This window comes from Sciurus carolinensis, chromosome 14 (assembly GCF_902686445.1).
Source record: "Sciurus carolinensis chromosome 14, mSciCar1.2, whole genome shotgun sequence".
Taxonomy (NCBI): Eukaryota; Metazoa; Chordata; class Mammalia; order Rodentia; family Sciuridae; genus Sciurus; species Sciurus carolinensis.
The window spans coordinates 76,876,194-76,898,234 of NC_062226.1; the positions used below are offsets into that span (position 1 = coordinate 76,876,194).

The following is a 22,041-nucleotide window of genomic DNA, read 5'->3' on the forward strand; positions in this document are numbered from 1 at the left end:
AAAAAATTCTCATAAGCAACATAAATTGAAATATGTTTATGTTTATTTAGACAATAGCACATGACCACAAGCACCACCCCCATGAATACATATTGGATCCATATGAGAAACAACACGGAAATAGAAGGAACCCTTATTAGAGTGACCTTTGAGCACAAAATCATGGTTCCCACATATCTTCCCTCAGAGCCACCACTACAAGGTGGCTCTTGAGACCCAGTATGTACCCATCATTCCTTGTGAGGAGCCAGACCTTCACTAGGAGAAGGTTGGGACCAAGGGTCGCCTTGTTGGGGGACATGGTGCTGTGTGACTTCGTTATTCCTCAGTCGCCAGGCAGGAGGAAGCTTTAACTAACAGCATTGGGATTTGGTGTTGACGTTGTGACTTTGAGGCTGAGGGTGACCATTTGTTTAGCCACTCCACGAGAATGCTGAGGGTCGAGTGTCTGGTGATTCAGCCATCTTTCTCATTCTACAACGCAGGATCTGTGTCTCCAGCTGCCCCCCTGGCCACTACTATGCTGACAAGAAGCGATGCCGAAAGTGTGCTCCCAACTGTGAGTCCTGCTTCGGGAGCCATGGCGATCAGTGCCTGTCCTGTAAATATGGGTACTTCCTGAACGAAGAGACCAACAGCTGCGTTATTCACTGCCCTGATGGGTCATATCAGGACACCAGTGAGTGGATTTCAAATATTTGGGTTTTAGAGAAGACATGGGATTTTTCACTTGATCAACCTTGGGAGGGATGTTCCTTCTTTGTGATATCTGGTTTGCTTAATGTAAAACAGAATTTAACCAATTTATTTTAAAAGACAGCTTAGAAGCTTTGTGTGACAGTGCCTGTAACTAAGAATCCTGTATCAGAGAATCCTCGAGTCCACTCTTACATTCAGCAATTTTCTAGGAATATTCATAAGACTCAACTCTTACAGTTATGGTTCCTGGAACAAAGGGATACAAAGTAAAATCAGCAGCAGGAAATGATGAAGTCCAGTGGAAAAGAGATGCAAGCTGTTAGCCCACATCGTGTACAGTAACAAAACTAGGAAGTTATACTCCATGTACATATAATATGTCAAAATACACCCTACTATCATGTATATTTAAAAAGAACAAATAAAAAAGATGTTAAACTCATTCATTAATTTTATTGTTATTTTAAAATAGTTTTGGGGGGCTATCATTGACATCCAATAAACTCCATGGATTTACAATGAAAAAAAAAAAAAAAAAGAGATGCAAGCTTCCAAGAGTGGCCACCAGGGGAGCCACACAGGTCACGTTTAATTCCCCCAGCAACAATTCATGGCAGCACATTTGAAATGTTGTCTACCAGGGAACCTCAGTAGAGACTTGGCACCCAGGGTTATTACTGGTAGCTAGTGTCTGGCATGCACCAAAATTCTAGACTCCTAGAAGGAAAAAGGTGTTCACCATAAACCATTTATTAATATAAGGTTTGGACAATGCAAGCCACTCTCATCAGAATGATGGCAGCCCTCTGCAAATCCTAATTCCAAGGTGCCAGCCATGGACCACCCTGATAAGCAGTCTTGAAAGAATAGCAGCTAGACCTGCTCTTTTCTGCACACTCATCATTGAAGCACCTGTATGCTATCAAAGTATACTTTTTTAAAAGTTTAAAAAAATGTGACTTTTGGGACTGGGGCTGGGGCTCAGTGGTAGAGCTCTTGCCTCACACGTGCAAGGCACTGGGTTCGATCCTCAGTACCACATCAAAATAGATAAATAAAGATATTGTGCCCACCTACAACTAAAAAAAAAATTTTTTAAAAAAGCGTGACTTTCTTATAAATGTAAAATGAACATGTGTCAAAGACACTTAAGTCATTAATGAGGGAACATGCAAAATGACAAGTGGATTCAAAGATTATCAGGTTGCTAGTCCACTAGGAAAGGCAAAATGAAATTCTTTTGTTGTTCAATTTTGTTTACAGAAAAATATTGAATAATTTCCTACGTGGCAAGACAACTCGAATTTGGGGGAGTGTTTTTTCTAGTGGACAAAGAATATTTACAACTTCACCAGATAAAAATTAGTGCATGAACATGTAACTTTAGAGTTTGGGCCCTCTTCAACTGTAATTAGCAAACAGACAAAGCTATATTGCCCTGGAGAATTAATCTTTGGGCAGACCTGTTAGTGCTCCAGAATGTCCCTAACATAGGCTACAGGTATCTCTTGTCTGTTTCTGAGTTCTGCATAATTTGTCTTAATAAGGATATAATGCCATAGTATTTAATGACACTGATCCATCATGTTTCTGCCCAACCTAAAAAATTTTAAAAAAACAATTTCAAAGAAACAAGAGTTGTTTTCAAAAGGATCGACAAGAAGTCTGAAGTAGTTGCTCTTCTTAAGAAGTGAAATTTTTTTGATTCAAAGACAGGCACTTCTCTACATAGCATGTGGGGTTCCCCATTCAGAGCAATGGGTAGGGATTCCCTTGTACTTCTTTTGTGCCCCCAAATTTGGATCATGACAGGGAAAGGAAATTTTGGGAGAAAGGAAGGGGTACAAGGGATCCACAGAAATATGAAGTATTTCTTAGGGAGAATAAAATCAATATTCTATCAAGAAGCATGAGCCTTGGAAAAGAAAGTTGGTTCTAGAACATTATATAGCAAGAACACAAAAAACAAAAAACCCCACATGTAAAATAACTGCGACTGGGGGCAGAAATAGAACCTGAGGCATGCACTCTATCACTGAGCTACATCCTACATCACCAGTTCCCCTACTGTCTTTTTTTTAAGAGAGCCTGGGAGATGGATCAGCAAGGAAAACTGTTCAAATAATTACTTCCGCTACCACATAGTATTGATTCCAGTGGTCTGTGAATCTCTCTCCAGTGTAACTGCCTTTTGTTATAGTTTTATCCTTTAAGGAGTCTATTTACATACAACATGGCGACCATGTATGATCATGACTAATAATTACTGTCAACCCATTTATAGTGCTTTATAGTTTATATCACCCTCTTGAAAAACTACATTAACTTCTCAGAACAACTGGTGGGTAGGTATCATTATAATCTCCATTTACCAAGTGAGAGAACAGAGACCCTAAACTTGCCCGCTGCAAGTGCTAAATGCAGAATGCAAATCTGGAACCTCTGCCTTCAGATCCTAGGCCGTATCCAGTATTCTCAATGGCACAGGGATATGCCATATGATAACTGCCATCACCAAGGGCTTTGGGTTTCATGCTGAGAGGCTAAGCCTTGATCCAATAGGATCTTGCGGGATCTGTAAAACAGTTTTCTCTACCAAACTCTGCAGAACATCAGCATTTAAAGAGCAGATAAGAAAAGCCTATGAACAAAGCTTCCTTCAGTTCTTATATACACGTGTAAATATAACACACTTGGATTTCAAAGAGGATACCAAGTTTCCAGCAAAACTTTATTCAATTTTATAGACTTCCTTAACTTACCAAACCACTCTACTGTTTTTCACAGTAGAACAACAGCACATTTTTTTTCCAGTGTGAACCTGGGTTTGGTATTGAACAGGAAAGCCATTATTCACAGTGTATGTGTTCAAATCAAATATATTTTTATTCTGCAGAATGTAGATATCTGGAAAATAATAATATTCATGTCAATTCTACAGCAGCTGTAGAGTGCAAACCACTATTTTAAACAATGCAAAAAATAAGCAACCCTTGTCTCACAATCTTAAATATAGGTTCCTTTTGCTAGTAGAATTCAACAGAGTAGTCCCAAGAGCTGTGGGCATGGAGGTCTACGGTTCCATTTTCCACCACATAGCTTTTCAACCCTTGCATAGCAGTGTGAAACCAACTTAATGAGTGGGATTTTCAATTCAGTTCTGGAAGTTAGGAAACCCTGCTTGAGAAAGAGAACAGGAAAAGAAAAAAAAAAAAAAAACCTATAAACTTTTCAACTTTGAACTTGGTGGGCTGCAGTTCTCTTGTCTACCGGGTAGCAGATGAGTGTGAGGTATTTCCCTGTTCACGCCTGTATTCAGTTTGCAGAAAAGTAGTAACAAATGGTGATCCTGGCTTTCCTACAGTTCTTCTCAAGGCCACGGGCACTGTAGCATATATTATAATCATTAGAACATCTCCACATGGTTTTATGCACTCTAATTTAACAATGAATTTATAACTTTTTTTCTTTTTTGTTTTTTAATAGAGAAAAGTCTTTGCCGGAAATGCAGTGAAAATTGCAAGACATGTACTGAGTCCCATAATTGTACAGAATGCAGAGATGGGTTAAGGTAAGAGAGTGGAGATCTTCATCAATAACACAGCCCTGGGAGTTTCTCAATGTAAACAAAATGTAAAAAATAAGAATAAATAAGTAGGGCTGGGCTGGGGCTGTAGCTCAGTGGCAGAGCACTTACCTAGCATGTGTGAGGCACCAGGTTCAATCCTTAGCAACACATAAAATAAACAAATAAAATAAAGGCATTCTGTCCATCTACAACTATAAAAAAAAATTAAAGAGAATAAATAAGTAAATACATAACCCTTTTATCACCTACCCTTGGTTCAACTCCCATTGAAGCACTCGATTGCTATTTGCATTATCTCTATCATTATATGTGAAAAATTGGGTGCCATCTTGGCTAAGGGAGGGTTATAAACTAAATAAATTCTCTGTAAAAAAGATGACTCAGATACAGGTCAATAAAAATGACCATTTGAGAGGCATTCTTCATACTTTTTGACCTGCCTTGTGCCAGTCAAGGATTACTGTGCAGGTAATGCCAGTGAATTATATTTAATCCCCCTGATTAATTCCTTGGATGGTGGAAAGTTATTCCCTTATCTTTATTATTTCTCTGCACATACCCAGTCATTCTCTTATCTTGGTACTTCAGGCTTGGCTCCATTATGCGATGGTATGCACATTGATTTAACACAGGAGATGTTTTTCTTTAATGGATGACTTGCTCATTGCTAACGCCAGGTAGTTGGTAGACTCCGTATGTGAACAGTTTGCAGCTCTAATGAACTCAGCATCCTGACCTCAGGAGACGGCTGGACTAGGCCACACTGAGAGTTGGACTCTGGATTTACATAGAGTTAGAATGTCTCCCACACTGGATTCCTTTTAAGTATTGAGAGTGTCTTTGTTTCTACCTTTGATCAGAGGTGAAATAGGCAGAGTGCATGCAATTTCCTGTCAGGTAATTCTTCACGTTAGTCAGTATTGGAATATTGTTTTCATTTAGATTTATCGATTATCTGTGGCATTATTACTTTTCCCCCATAACTGTATGCATTGTTAGTTTGCTTAGCACCTTGCATCTTGACACTTTAATTTTGATAAATGTCAGGCCCTTCAGCCTCATGATTCTTCTTGGAAAGCAACATAATGGCATAACAGGAAGGAATAGGGGAGACGTGAACCTAAATCCCCTTCTGCTGTTTATTACTTTTGTGACCTTGGGCAAGTCACCTAACCACTCTGAGCTTCCATTTTCTCATGTATAAAATGGTGCTAATAACCCTTACTTTACTGGATTATGGTGATAAAAAATATAAACTGTGGTAACCTTTATGAAGTACTTATTTCAGCACCTGGTACATAATTGGTCCATGAGAAATAAAAAAGATTACTTACATTTTTTTCTTAGAGAAATTCTCTTAGGAAAATTTTATAGAGGAGGTTAAATCAGTGCACACCAATAGAAATATGAGAGCCATATATGTAATTTTAAATATGCCAGTAGCCATATTAAAAGAAGTAAAAAGATACTGGGGAAATTGTTTTCAATAAAACCTTTTATTTAACATAATATATCCAAAATATTATCATTTCAGCCTGCAACCAAGATGAAAAACTATTAACGAGATATTCTGCATTCTTTTTGTTGTCGTATTAAGTCATTAAAATCTGGCGTGTATGCTCTTAAAGTACATCTCGATTCTGACAATTTTTGATACGAAATATCTGTATTTAGATGTTTTCAAATCTAGTTGAAAGAGTAGATTTTACAAAGCCAAGATATTCCAGATTTACTCAAAAGTTTGCCAATAATTAAATCAAGTACAAGTTTTTCAAATTTGGACTTAAATAATTAAAATGTAGAACTCAATTCAGGAGTTCAGCCACATGTCAGGAATTCTGTAGCCCCATGGACAACACAGATTTGAACTGGCCAGTTTATCAAAGAAGGAAGGGAGGCATTCACAGAACTGGGCTCAGTGGCCTGTGGTGGCTTCAGGGTTCTGCGGCTGCTCTCCATTGCACGACCCCTTCGTCCAGTCCTTCACACACAGTGCAACTTTGTCTCCAACTGAATAGATGCCAAACTCAGAAGCACAGCCCTTTCTCAGGCAGTTTTTTTTTTAATTTTAATAAGTTTTTTGGTTTTTCCTATTTCATCCCACTGAAGGATCCATTTGATGCAGTGTCTTCTTTTATAACATTGTAGAAAGGGAAAGGGATTTCCTGTTATTTGCCTCTTAAATGACAGCTCTCTGGTCAGCAAGATGGTCTGTGAATGAAGTGCACTTTCAGTGAGCTGCCCTTCGCCTAGTTGAGGCTCCTTGTATTTTCCCAGAGGCTTCTGGGGTTGACCATTTGGCCCCCAGGGACTTGTAAATTTTTAAATAGTGGCTAAGAACAAACAGGGGAACATATCTAGACATAAACTCCAGGAAAAAAATGAATTGAAATGCTAACAGGGACTGCTTGGAACTCTTTTGTTTCATCTTCTTTATTTTTGTACTTTCTCAATTTTTGAAATGAGCATAAGGAAAATAAATTCTAATTTTTAAAATTAGTAAGATCCATATACAAAGCAGACATGTAAGATGTCAATTGGAGCGATACAAGAAGTCTAAGAATATAGAAACCATTTGATCATATTTCTTAAATATACATCTAAGATCATTAATTTTCTCTAATTATACTAGCTTTTCAGTGAGTGATATTTTATATTAAATATATTAAATTCTACATTTTTTAAATATTTTTATTTTTTAATTTATTTTTAGTGTTAAAAAAAGGGATACATCTTGTTTCTCTGTTTGCACATGGAGTAAAGGCATACCATTTGTGTAATTATACATTTACGTAGGGTAATGTTGTTTGATTCATTCTGTTATTTTTCCCTTCCCCCCACCCCTCTTTTCCCTCTATACAGTCCCTCCTTCCTCCATTCTTGCCCCCTCCCACCCCCATTATGTGTCATCATCTGCTTATCAGCGAGATCATTCTTCCTTTGTTTTTTTGAGATTGGCTTATCTCACTTAGCATGATATTCTCCAGTTTCATCCATTTGCCTGCAAATGCCATAATTTTATCATTCTTTATGGCTGAGTAATATTCCATTGTATAAATATACCACAGTTTCTTTATCCATTCATCAATTGAAGGGCATCTAGGTTGGTTCCACAATCTGGCTATTGTGAATTGAGCAGCTATGAACATTTATGTGGCTGTACCTCTATAGTATGCTGATTTTAAGTCCTTTGGGTATAGGCCGAGGAGTGGGATAGCTGGGTCAAATGGTAGGTCCATTCCAAGTTCTCTAAGGAATCTCCACACTGCTTTCCAAAGTGGCTGCACTAATTTGCAACCCCACCAGCAATGTATGAGTGTACCTTTCTCCCCACATCCTCGCCAACACCTATTATTGCTTGTATTCTTGATAATCGCCATTCTAATTGGGGTTAGATGGAATCTTAGGGTAGTTTTGATTTGCATTTCTCTTATTACTAGAGAAGTTGAACATTTTTCCAAATATCTGTTGATTGCTTGTAGATCTTCTTCTGTGAAGTGTCTGTTCATTTCCTTAATCCATTTGTTGATTGGATTATTTGTATTCTTGGTGTAGAGTTTTTTGAGTTCTTTATATATTCTGGAGATTAGTGCTCTATCTGAAGTATGAGTGGCAAAGATTTTCTCCCATTCTGTTGGCTCTCTCTTCACATTGATGATAGTTTCCTTTGCTGAGAGAAAGCTTTTTAGTTTGAATCTATCCCAGTTATTGTTTCTTGCTTTTATTTCTTGTGCTATGGGAGTCCTGTTAGGGAAGTCTGATCCTAAGCCCACAAGTTGAAGATTTGGACCTACTTTTTCCTTCTGTAAGATGCAGGGTCTCTGGTCTGATTTCAAGGTCCTTGATCCATTGTGAGTTGATTTTTGTGCAGGGTGAGAGATAGAGGTTTAGTTGCATTCTGCTGCATATGGATTTCCAGTTTTCCCAGCACCATTTGTTGAAGAGGCTATCGTTTCTCCATTGCATATTTTTGGCACCTTTGTCTAGTATGAGAAAATTGTATTTATTTGGGTTTGTGTTCATGTCCTCTATTCTGTACCATTGATCTACCTGTCTATTTTGGTACCAATACCATGCTGTTTTTGTTACTATTGCTTTGTAGTATAGTTGAAGATCTGATATTGTGATATCCCCTGCTTCACTCTTCCTGCTAAGGATTGCTTTAGCTATTCTGGGTTTCTTATTCTTCCAGATGAATTTCATGATTGCTTGCTCTATTTCTGTAAGGTACATCATTGGGATTTTAATTGGAATTGCATTGAATCTGTATACCACTTTTGGTAGTATGGCCATTTTGACAATATTAGTTCTACCTATCCAAGAACATGGGAGATCTTTCCATCTTCTAAGGTTTTCTTTAATTTCTTTCTGTAGTGTTCTGTAGTTCTCATTATAGAGGTCTTTCATCTTTTTTGTTAGATTATTCCCCAGTATTTTTTTTTTTGAGGCTATTGTGAATGGGGTAGTTTTCCTAACTTCTCTTTCTGAAGATTCATCACTTATGTATAAAAATGCATTGGATTTATGAGCATTGATCTTATAACCTGCTACTTTACTAAATTCACTTATGAGTTCTAAAAGTTTTCTGGTGGAATTTCCCAGTTCCTCTAAATATACATATTTGTTTTTAATTTTAAAAATCATACTGTAGGCTGAGAAGTATCATAGCTGACAGAAATTAAGAAGCAGGAAAAAATTTACATTCCTCATTTACATCCTGGCAATTCATTAAATACTGTCTCCTAGTACTAAATAAACAAAAATTTAAACAGATTTTTTTGATTCATTATAAACAAATGGGGTACAACTTTCATTTCTCTGGTTGTACATGAAATAGAGTCACACCATTTGTGTAATCATACATGTACATAGGGTAATGATGTTGTCTCATTCTATTATCTTTCCTTTCCCCCACCTCCTCCCCACCCCTCATTTTCCTCTACACAATCCATTCCTTTTTCCATTCTTGCCTTCCCTGCCCCCCACCATTATGTATATCATCATTCACTAACCAGAGAAATCATTCAGCCTTTGGCTTATTTCACTTAGCATGATATTCTCCAACTCCATCCATTTACCTGCAAATGCCATAATTTTGTTCTTTTTTATGGCTGAATTATATTCCATTGCATATATAAACCACAGTTTCTTTATTCATTCATCTATTCAAGGGCATCTCGGTTGGTTCACAATCTAGCTATTGTGAATTGAGCTGCTATAACCACTGATTACCCCAAGAATACAAATAACCCAATCAACAATTGGGCTAAGGAAATGAACAGACACTTCACAGAAGAAGGTCTGCAAGCAATCAACAGAAATATGAAAAATGTTCAACATCTCTAGTAATAAGAGAAATACAAATCAAAACCACTATAAGATTTCATCTCACCTCAATTACAATGGCAATTATCAAGAATACAAGCAACCATAGGTATTGGCAAGGATGTGGGGGAAAAGGTATACTCATACATTGCTGGTGAGATTTCATATTGGTGCAGCCACTCTGGAAAGCAGTTTGGTGATTCCTTCAGAGACTTGGAATGGAACCACCATTTGACCCAGCTATCCCACTTCTTGGCCTATACCCAAAGCATACTACAGTGATATAGCCACATCAATGTTCATAGCAGCTCAATTCTTAAAAATTATTTAATGTAGTATATATTTAAATAATAGGACCAATATAAAATGTTTGAGAAAGCAGCATCATAGGTAGCTAATTTTGCTAAGTTCCTCATTATTTTTTAAATGAATAAATCAAAAGTATTTTAGAATTCATTTGTATGTATGTGTGTAGTGCTAGGATGGAACTCAGGGCCTCAAGCATGCTGAGCCCATGCTCTGCCTGTGAGCTACAGCCCTAGCTCAAGAATTTTGTTCTTTGATGGAATCAATAGGAGGTTAAAATCAGAAACACTTAAAAACCTAAAAGGCTACTCTCAGGAGTCTACATTGGGGTTGGGCAGGGATCCTTGTTACACTTTTATTCAGTTGTAATTCGTTTTACCATGTGTTCCTACTGCATTTAGAATTATGGAACAATTTTTAAATTTACTGTGGAGTAGGTCTGGGTATTAGGGAACTGCTGGGCATACTGTTAGGCAATGTGATTATTTTGTCCATCAGGCACCTTTTGAGACCTCTGGAATGTAAGATGTTGAGCAAAGTAGGAGTGTGTCTGCCAGTCTAACCAATTCAGGAGAATGTCCCCAAAGCTTAGCAGCATGTATATATGCTATAGACATCAGTCAAGGTACCAAGAGGGGAAAAGGAGGACCTTGGGCCATTTCCCCTGCTTTGAAGCTTTCCCACAATCTACTGGTCTGTGGTGGGCTGTATTTGCTACCTATGGAATCTGGGGAGTCGTTACTGCTTTGCCTTAATCCACAACAATCTGCTTAGAACTCTGCTTACCTTTCTCCCAGCCTGCAGGGATCTCGGTGTTCTGTCACCTGCGAGGATGGACAGTACTTCAACGGCCAGGACTGCCAGCCCTGCCACCGCTTCTGTGCCACCTGTGCTGGTACCTTCTCCCCGCTCTTCCACTCGTTCTCGTGTTTCTCATTTTCCTTTTGTGCGGGTGGTTGTAGCTATCACTCACACAACCCGCCCCACATGTTTAACCTAGATGTGGAGGGGTGCATTTCTCATTTGATAATCATGCGTGTCTTCTCAGGGAAAGTCAAATCATCAGCATCCTATCCTGAGAAACTTAAATATCATCTCTTTCCAAAGAGAGCAGATGTTTTTTAGCAAGAAGATCTGATTTAAAATAGGAGGGGTTCTCCCCACAAAGGAAAGTCAGGAAAACACAAATATTAAATTATGACACTAAAAATTATAATAGATGAATGCTGTTTTCAGACTGTTACAGAAGGAACCCGTTATGCAACCTCTACTGAGGCTTTGTTTCTGCCTCTTGCATTTTTGTCTCATACTTACAGGAGCAGGAGCTGATGGCTGCATTAATTGCACAGAGGGCCACTATATGGAAGATGGGAGATGTGTACAGAGCTGTAGCATCAGCTACTATTTAGACCATTCTTCAGAGAATGGATACAAATCCTGCAAAAAGTAAGTGGATTTGCCCCCCCATGTAGCAGTTAGTACCTTGGTTCCTTATAGGACTGCCTTCAAAAATAATGGAAAACTTAGAATTTTTAATAATAAAACAAAATTTAATCTTTCACATTTGGACACTGTCCTATAGCTCTACCCAAGTTATCGGATCTCTTTTTTTTCTTTTTTTTGCCTCAGGCACACCTTAAAACTGTCAAAGTAATATTTCTGTTTCAACTACATGCTATATTCCTTTTAAAATCAGTGTCTCCCTGCTAGGTTTTAATTTTATCAAACCTAGAAATTATTGTCAAAGGGAAAATTAAATTTAAGACATTATGATTTTGATAATAAACACAACTTATCCTGTACATTATACATGAAAGGATTTTTAAAATGATACATTTTTCCTCTAGATGTGACACCAGTTGTTTGACATGTAATGGCCCAGGTTTCAAGAACTGTACCAGCTGCCCCAATGGGTATCTCCTAGACTTAGGAATGTGTCAAATGGGAGCCATCTGCAAGGATGGTGAGTACAACTTCTTTTTGATCTTCTGAGCTAAGTATGAGTTTTCTACTATAAGGTCTAAACTATTTCCTTTTAAAAAAGAAATTAACAAGCATGCATCAGATAAGACATGTCCCGTATCTTTCTGGCATTCATTCATCTTGAACTTAACTTAATGGGTTTGTGTTTTTGCTTTTTAATTGCAAGGAGAAATCAATACCTATAATTCTACTGGCCAAGATGACTACTGTTGATTTTTAGTTAATAAACTTTATTCTTTAGAGCAGTTTTAGATTCACAGAAATATTGAGCAGTAAGTAGATTTCTCTTATATTCCCTTCCTACCCGTATGTATTGCTTCCCCCATATTACCATCTAGCAGCAGAGTGGCACATTTATTACAGCCCATAAACCTACAAGGACACCTCATTATCATCCAAAGCTCATAGTTTCCTTTAGCATTTGTTCTTGATATTGTATATTCCACAGGATTGGACAAATATATGACATGTACCTACCATTTTGGTATCTAGCACACAGCGCAGTTTCACTGTCCTAAAAAAATCTTCTATTTTCTACCTGTTTATTCTTCCTTTCCCCCACCTCCTAAAAATCACTCTTTTTTTTTTCTTTTTACTGTCTCCATAGATTTTCTTTTTGCAAAGTGCCAGAGAGTTGGAATCACACAGTATGCCTCCTTTTCCAGTTAATTTTTTTTTTTTTTTTTTTTTTTTTTTTTTTGCGTTACTGGGGATCGAACTCAGGGCCTTGTGCTTGCGAGGCGAGCACTCTACCAGCTGAGCTATCTCCCCAGCCCTCCAGTTAATTTTTGATGTATTTCTTTCCAGTCTTTTTCCATATGTACTTCTTACCCAACAATTTAAGTGCCACATACACAGAGTTCTGCATCCTGCTTTTTTGCACTAAGCATTATGCATAGGCGTTTTCCATGTCCTATGTTTTTACAAAGTCTTTGGAAACTTATTTTTTTTTATTTTCAAAATTTTTATTGGTAGGCAGAACTAGAATTTGCAATTTATTTATTGTGTGTGTGACAAACTTTTTTAAAAATCACTTTACTGAGACAAGATTGACACACAAATAGATTTAATGCAGACAATGTGGTAAGTTTGGGGCTAAGTGTGCAATCATGAAATACTTATCACAATCTATGTTATGAACATATGTATCACAATAAGACCTTTTTTGTGTATGCTAACATCACTCTTAGCAAATTTTTCAGTAAAGAATTTAGAATTTTTAAAGGGAAATTAAATTAAATTAGTTCATCACTAAAACTTTTAATTTCCTGTAAAATACAATGCTTAAAGCCTTTAAGATTTATGCTTTTCCTCTGAAGTTTTGACATTAAATCATTTGTACCTAAGTGTATTTTGTTGTTTCCATTTACTGTATTTGGTAAGTCTTTCCTCAACTCTGGGAATTTTATTTCTCTATGGCTTTGGCAATTTTGTTCCTTTTATTTTTATGTGATCCCCTACAATAAAAGGTTTTTTAGGCCAATATTGGCTTTCTGTAAGTCTTCCATGTGGAAACGCCTTTTTTAATAATAGCATAAAATTTAATCATGCAAAGACTCTAGTTTTTCTGCCACTCCTATTCTATGTATTGTATATAATTTTAATATGTAAATGATAATCAAATGATTTATGAATTCTTCATGAAGTTTGCAAGGCTAGGAGTCAATATTCCAGTCTTATATAGAAGGGAAAACCAAGATACGATGGTAGAAAGTTCTGAACCAAAGTATTGAAGTTAAGATTTTTAAATGTTAGTCCATTTTTACTTTCTTGGCACCAGTGATTCCCATGCAAAATGCCAGGACCCTGTGCCTTCCCCACAGATTCTGATTGAGTTGGTTTGGGAGTAGCCTGCACATAGATATTTTTAGAAGCCTCTCATGTGTCTGATGCAGCCAGTTTGAAGACTACTGTCCTGCCCTGATTCCTCTGATAGGGAAATGCCAACTTCTCTCACTTCCTTAGCCTTGGTTTTACCATCTGTAAAAAAGAATGAGTTTAAGTTATTCCAACTCCAACATGTATGTGAACTTTGACCTTCATATGGTTCATGTTGAGGGTACCATAAAATCTGCTTAAGGCTGATGCAGAAAATACATCTCAGTGATATAGAAAGAAATTGTGTGGAACCAAAGATGTTTAAAACATCTTTGGGTCATAATAAGAATAGAAGGGATGCATGTGGAACGGTCTCAGTGATAAAATCATTGCCCTAGGTTCATTCTTTGCCTTCTTTGGAATGTTCTCTCTTCTGGAAATTTTAGGGGAGGCAGAACAGTCCTATGGTTGGCAGAATGTGGACTTGGGAGTCAAAATACCATCATACCTGGACTCTAGACTTGGGACAGGTTGTGAAATTCTCTAGGCTGCATTTCCCTCATTTGCACAAAATGAACAAGATCATACTGATGACCTTGTGAGTTTATTCTACAACCCGTATTAGGAATTTCAAAAAGGCATCAGAAGGAATGGGGCATGATGGCACGGTTATGTCACATGTGGCCTCATGCACAGCATCAGAAGTGACTGCATCTTCATAGCTTTTCTGACATGTGATTGGTCTGGCAGGGATGGGCAGGGCCCACTCAGGTGCTGCCTTCTCAGGTTTCTTTGCTATGGCTAATTCTAACGACACCACACTGGGATAAGAGACCTGAAGTTCTGACACCCCAGGGATTTGTAAATATCACTTTTTAGTTACCAGCAAGTGCCTCCTTACCACTCTACTTAAACACATGGTTCCCCTATATCTGAATAAAACCAGAATTTCTTTTCAGTCAGCAACCAAAAAACTGAGAAAGGCTTTTAGGTGGTTGACATGGGACATCCACTATAACTTGACATATTTGCCTCCAGCACTTGTACCAGGCATTTCAAGGTTTGTGATGCTTTAGCTGCTTTCACTGAACCATGGTGAGCGTGGACTAAGTTGTGCAAAATGGCAGTTTGGTAAAAGAGGGGTGTCAGGATTGTGAGCAGGAGTGGAAAATGAAGAACCAGTTAAAAGAAAGAGACCATTGGTGGCATCAAATAATGTTGCAACTACATTGGAGGAAGTGCTGTTTGTTCCCTTTCAATGTTCATATTTCCATGATTCTAAGACACTCCTTTTTTTTTTTTTTTTTTTTTGCATTTTAAAATCTCTAAAATCAAGTGCACCTTAGAGTTCATGACAGCTTACCACTGCTTTTGACCAACAAGTTCAAAGGATTATAAGTGGCATTGCCTGAGACTGAGGCACCAAGATTGTTAACTGCATTATGCACATGGCTGCTACTTCTTGTGTGACATTGAACAGCATCTTAAAAGAGCTTCCAAATAATGAACTGTTGCTCAATATTCCAAGGAAAGATTATTGTATAATCACAGAAACCGAAAAGAACATCATATAACAAATACTTCTAATAAGTATAAAATTAAAATCTAATTGATAAGAGAGCATGTTGTCACAGTTTAATAAGAAGCATTATTTTCTTTGTGATACTTGAAATAATGCTGCATTGTAAATCCTGTGTCTTAGATTCAATGAAATATGGCATAAATGACTATAGTCTCTGCTCCAGGTAATTCTGAAAAGAAAAATTCTTTGCTTGTGTTATTATTAATTTCTAACTTATTCTTTTTTCAATCTTTTTTTCCCTTTCACAAACGGATACCAATCACATTTACCGTTGGACTGCAATATCTCTCCTTGAAAACCAATGCTGTTGACTGAAATCACTTTGGGTGGACCAAATTTTCTCCTTGTTGACTGCTCCCGAATGATCTCTTCCAACCCCCCAATCTGCCTCTCTGACCAATCAAAACCTCCTTCCATGTGTGTGCATCATGCTGCTCTCGACCTCCACTCCCCCCTCTCTTTTGCTGACTTCCGGAAAAGCAACGGAAGAGTCCTGGGCCGAAGGAGGCTTCTGTATGCTTGTGAAAAAGAACAATCTGTGCCAACGGAAGGTTCTTCAACAACTTTGCTGCAAACGTGTACATTCCAAGGCTGAGCAGCCATCTTAGATTTCTTTGTTCCTGTAGACTTATAGATTATTCCATATTATTAAAAAGAAAAAAAAAGCCGAAAAAAAAAAAAAAGCAAGCCACCTCTCTCTTTCTTGCTCTTTTCTCTCTCTCTCTCAAGTTTGTGCAGGGAGATGGTGAACTGTTTTGTCAGAACTTAAGTGGAAAAAAAAAAAAATAAACCTACAACAAGCCTACCTTTTATAACTGGGTGTTTAGTATTAAACAGCCAGAACCACAGAGACAGTATTGTATGACCAAAGTATTTGATGCCAAAATTTGACGTTAAAGTAATGATTTGATTTCCTGCCCTGGGTTTGAAGGTCCATTTTTTTTCCCCTTTTGCCTTTAGTTGCTTGTTTCCCCTTTGAGATGCTTAAAAATATTTTTTCCAAAATATCACACAAGAGCATACACAGATCAAAATGAAACAGAAAGCTCTTGTATCAGTCATTTTTCATACTTGAGCCCACCATTGGGGGAAATGACAGGAAACTGGACCTGAGGGCAGTAAGAACATCCTACAGAGTTATATTTGGTGTTTGTCTTAGTATTTCACAGTTCAACATTGATACTTTCCACACATAATTTAGTTGGTGCATTATGTACTGGTTTTTGCATTTTACTCACTTGATAAGTCTGCTCCACTGGTTTCATCAGATAGACTTGCTGCTACTGGCTTTTCCATTGTAGATTAGGTTATTTTACACATAGTTGGTCAAATGGGATCGTTCTGTACAGTCAAATTGGCAATGGAAAGAATGCAGAGGTACAAGAAAGAGCTGAGACTGGCCCAGCTCCCCTGAAATTCAGAGTGTTAATTTTGTAGACCCTGCACAATCTCTTGGTGCTATCTAGCCATTATCCATAATGTTTTTTTTTTAAAGGCCATCAAAATTCCATTTGTCATGGTGGGAAGCATTTTGGGTATGATGCAGGAAATTTATTCCTTGAGTCAAAAGTTTCTAAGAGGTCCTGTATTTTTTAAGAAATGGAATTTATTTAAATAATATTTAAGCTCGTGCTCATGTTGGCCGGGCAATGTTTTTCAATGGTGCTTATTAGAAGTTTTTTCATCTTGTCATTTTAAGAAAATAAAACTGGAAATTGAATATGGGTAGCATGATTGTCCCCTCCTGGTTCTGTATTTTCTCACTTTTCTGTCCCTCTATAACCAGGCCATGCACTTACACACCTGCCCACTGAATGTCATTGAGATTATCTGTTTTTTTTGGTTTTTGGTTTTTTGGTTTGCAGGGGTGGGTTTAGAAATTTCTTCACTGGTTTTCTATGATTCCATAAACATTTAATGGAATCTAACAGACTGAATTATGAGAAAACTGCTTCATATCAGTGGTCAGAAATGAGGAAACCTGACATCTTTTTATAGTTTCTCTGTTTGGGGGAGGGCAGACCCATAATAAGTTTCTTCATTTTTCATATCAAAGCTCCATTGGTGACCTCATTTGCTTTGTGAGTGACCAGCCATCTTGCAGGTTTTAAGCTCTTGAGAGTTTTATTTCCAAGATGCCTCTGGCTTCACAGCTGAGAAGCGGAATCGTTTCAATATAGATGATCCTGGGAAGGAGCTAGGGAGTGATGCTAAGGTCCCCATCGAAGCAGCAAACTGGCAACAAGCCTGCCTTGAAAATATTCCTAGACATCAGAGTTAACTTCCAACACAAGGTGAAAGAATAAGATGTGAATAGACTAATGACCCCCTTTCAAGCATTGTAACAATATCAAGTCATATAATAATTCATAAGTAACTAAGGAACCAACTGATCTTGCTGAACAACTTTCCTCCTTACAACACTGCAGGCCCTTCTGACACAGAACCACAGTTGATTCTGGGTATGGCATATAGTTTTTCCACTTAAAGGCACAGTCTTTAAGTGAGCAAGTGTGAATGCAAGCCTAAAGCAAGCTCAAGCAGATGGCAAAACCAGATTTGCCTGCAAGGGAATCCAGCTCATTGAACCAGCCCATACTATTTAAGGCACATGGTCACTATGATAGAAAAAAATAAAAATGATATCTGTGTTCTTAGACAAATAGCCATCGACATGAAAGCCAAGTTCACTGGGGTCCACCAGTGCCCACTCCATTTCCCACTGGCAGCAGGTGCACATCATAGAAATACCGGTTTAACTACTAGTGTGTTACTGCCTCGTTTATCTACATAACATTATTAACTAGAACATAATGCTTTCAAAGTTTAAGTTAATGTTATATATTATGTATAAATATATATATTCATAATGAGATATATGTAATGGATAGTACAAAGTTTGGAGAAATGACAAATGCGCTAAACTTCTAGAGACAAAAGTTCTCTCTTCTGTTCTCTTTTGTCTTTTTCTTTTTAACTCACTAATTAAAAGTGACCCATTGTTAAATCCAAATCCACTTTACTGAAAAATACTGTACATGTGTAAAATGTTCAGTTGTTTTTTTGTAAAATATAGTAGAACGGTTGTAATTGATACTGGCCAATATCAATGTTATTCCATATTTTATTTTTTCTATTAAATTAACCTAAGTTCCTGTTTATTTGATCTGTTCATACCCACGTATAAACAACTCTGAAAGGGTAAGGTGGTGAGAAGCTTCTGTTTCCACATAGACGCAGAATGTGAAAGGAAGTATGGGGATGATTGAAGCATCTGAGTAAAGTTAGAAAAAAAAGGCTAGCAGAGGTGGGGTTGAAATGGAGGGAGAAGCAAGCACAGTAGTGTAAGGACACAGGTGAGATCTGGACATTTTTAGGAATAGGCAGAGAAAAAAATCTATAAAAACTTGACATAGTGTCTATGAGATTATGCACATGTTGGTGCCCTATGTGGGAGCCATCTGGACCACACTCCCAGTCTGTGTGTGTAGGGACATGGTTGAGGGCAAGGAGGCAAGGAACATAAGAGTTATTTAAGGGAAAGATGGCCTTGTTTAATTTGCTGACATCTTGTGTAAAGTTGACGGGCTATATCCCTGACACAGAACCACAGTTCTAGAGCATGACTTTGTCTAAAAGCCATCTCCAGTACATGCCACAGGGTGGGGTCGGACAGTGAGCTAAAAACGGAGCAGAGGATTGGTCTTTGTGTTGCCTAGCCTTGAAGGTTTGATGCCCTACCTTTTTAGTAGAGAAATAAGAAATCAGTCAAAACAATAAATTAAACTCCATCTAGGTTTAAAGATCTCAGAATTGAAAAGGTATAAGAGAGAGTCTGTACAGTCACAAAGTCTCAATATGGGGATAAAGAGAGTGATTTTGACCTCTTTGTGCTATGCAGTGTGAGAATATACAGCATACACACGCTGATGTAAATATTTCTCTTATCAGAAAAATAGAGCAGAGGTGCTTGTGTTATCCTCTGTTTACACATAAGAAAACAAATATAAGTTAATGGAGATGACATAGCTAGGCTCAAAATAATAATAATAATAATAAAATGTTAACAGTAAGACAGTAAAATGTAGGAGACACTATGCTGTTAAGTTCACAACAGGCAAAGATTCCTTGGACTTGAACTGGTGGGATAAATTCCCGGGAGCAGATGGAACTTAATCAGTTCATTACCAGAAAAACCTGTGGCTTCTGAGGTGTTCAGGAAAGCAAGATGTTTTCATGCTTTTAATCTAATTAGTCTGTCACTCTAAAGGACATTTTTGATTCAACATTTTATAAATTAGTCAAGAAAAATCTAGTTTTAAAGTTTGTAGAAGATGGGTAGTGGGTTATCCTCAACTCCCTCATTCATGGAAGACCTTACCAACGGGCATCGCCATCTGCAGATTGATCAGAATTTTCTTTCTTTCTACCCTAGTATCAGAGGCTAGTCATCACATGCCAGACTCTCCCATCACCCTCATTTTTTTCCACTCAACCCTTCATCTTGAGGAACTTACAACTTAGTAGAGAAGGAGATGGTTGTTTCAGTAACTTCTAAATTAAAGCTTCTCAGTCCAAGTGAGCAACACTTATGGCACATCTGAGTGTAGAAATAATACCCAACACCTTATCCCCCTCACATAAAAAGAACGTCAAGCTGGTGAAATATAAGATAAACATGCATTTTTCATACTTCCTATCATCTAGTCTTACACAAAGAGAGCCAGGATAGACAGCAGGATGATGAATAGAAACACATGCTGCAGGCAGTTTTAAACTATGGCCTGGCCAATTTGATTCTCCCTCCTTTCATCCTCTAATATAAAATGGCAGAGGGGAACAAAGGCCAGCTGCAGCTTGACCTCACCTGGCCCATGCTGGGCCCTGAGCCTAAACTCAATATGTGTAGATGACAGAAAGCATAAACTCGCCTCTCTTCCCTAGTCAACATCCATTTCCAAATGTTATTTTTGTTGCCAACTCATAAAATTTGAAGTTCTCAACAGTACTTTAGAGCCCTTGACATATTTAGCAGGGCATAGCCAAGATGGACTGAATTTCAATATGGCTCATTGGACTACTTGGCACCTAGCAGTGGGCTGAACTCCATGTAATCATGTCTCTTCTTCCTCACAAGAGGTGATAATCTGGCACACATTCAGTTCTTTAGCAAGAAGGATGCAATTATGCAGCATCATTAAGTCTCAGAAGGCCAGAATGTGACCTGGAATTGCTACTTTTCCTTCCCATTCTCTATTTCCAAGAGACTTGTTAGGACCATTTAACTGGGTTACTACTGAAGAATTTTCTTACAAAATGTCCCTAAAAGGCCATTGTTTGAAGCAATTGGGGATTTGGGGGATTTGTTTATTTGTTTTGGGGTTTGGGAGTTCTTTTTTTTTTTTTCTTTTTCTGTTTTGGGTTTTTTAGAGCCAGATGTCAGGCACCAAAAGATATTTTGCAACCTGCTTCCTAGAAAAATAACAGAAACATTCAGAGTCCTGAATTTAAAGATCATAAGCTTTTTTTTTGGAAAAGTATATATTATTTTAAGAATACAATATTTTAAGGTATTGACAAAGGTATTACCAAAATGACTTTAAGTGGGCTTACACAAAAATGACTTTAAGTGGGTTTACACAAAAATCAGGTCTATGGAGATTAATTTTCTGATACAAGATTCACAGCCAGTCAGGCATGTGCCCGTGACTCAAGCCCAACACTTCAACCTTGTATACAACACTGCCTCCTTTTACCAAGTTCATATATCGCAAGGCAGAGGGCAAGAGCACCTTCCCAAGTGAAGACAGAAAGCACAATGTATCCCGGATTTGTTTTTTTTTTTTTCCTAATGAGCAAAAATTAATTGCTTCTATAAATAAATGATACTGAGTCCCTGCCACACACAGAACTCTGAAGTTCTTCAAGCTTAACATCCAATGGGGAAAAACAGACATAAAAACACATGGCTATAATATGAAGTGATTTAAGTACCTTTAAAAAGGCATAAATATTGCTGGGAGTCCAGAGGATCTAGTTCATTTTACCAATGAAGTGCTGAGGTCTCATGCCCTTGTACTACAAAGCTTGCCAAGGGCATCCAAAAATAGCATGAAATATCACGAAAGAGTTGGCTCTGAAATGTACAAATAAAACTGCAAAGGTCAAGATCAAATGATATCTTAATTAAATATCTACAAAACATAACATGTCAAACTGGTCAATTGTAACCTCACTTCTAAAGTAATGTATATAATTAAATTTAATGTAGGATGAAGGTGAATTTTAATATGTTTGATACAATGTAGAACCTACAGAGGCTGGAACATCTAGGATCCATGGGTATCTTAACATAGCCCTACAAAGGAGGGGAAAATCCACTACTCATTCCAAAGCGGGAGGACACCAAGGTGGGAGGCGGAGGGTGGGTTACAGAGACAGCAATGTGTAGAACCGATCCTTTTCTCTTTGTCTTCTCCACTCCCCAAGGAGAGCTTATTCAATTCCATTGCTTTAAATACCCTCTGTCAGTCCGCTTTCCATTTCAATAACAAAATACCTGGGCTGGTTACTTGGTGAAGAGATTTATGTAACTCACAGTTTTGAAGACTGAAAATACAAACAGCATGGCACGGGTCAGCACATCATGGCAGACGTGCCTTTAAGAGATGAGATCACATGGCGAAATAGGAGACCACAGAGAGACCAGGGTGCAGCCAGTGTTGCTCTTTTTTTTTTT

At 37.7% G+C, this 22,041-nt stretch overlaps 1 protein-coding gene across 3 annotated transcripts in view; it reads left to right on the forward strand.

The window, feature by feature from the left end:
* Pcsk5 (proprotein convertase subtilisin/kexin type 5) overlaps window positions 1-22,041 on the forward strand; it is a 438,740-nt gene that overhangs the window by 277,553 nt on the left and 139,146 nt on the right. For 2 of the 3 annotated variants that reach the window (XM_047525058.1, XM_047525059.1), the window contains exons 16-20: window positions 486-679; window positions 4,186-4,270; window positions 10,717-10,814; window positions 11,236-11,365; window positions 11,767-11,882. In XM_047525058.1, the coding sequence (XP_047381014.1) occupies window positions 486-679; window positions 4,186-4,270; window positions 10,717-10,814; window positions 11,236-11,365; window positions 11,767-11,882 (623 nt within the window). Of the gene's footprint in view, window positions 1-485; window positions 680-4,185; window positions 4,271-10,716; window positions 10,815-11,235; window positions 11,366-11,766; window positions 11,883-15,782; window positions 16,121-22,041 lie in introns of those variants that run through there. The other variant, XM_047525060.1, reaches the window with a different exon arrangement.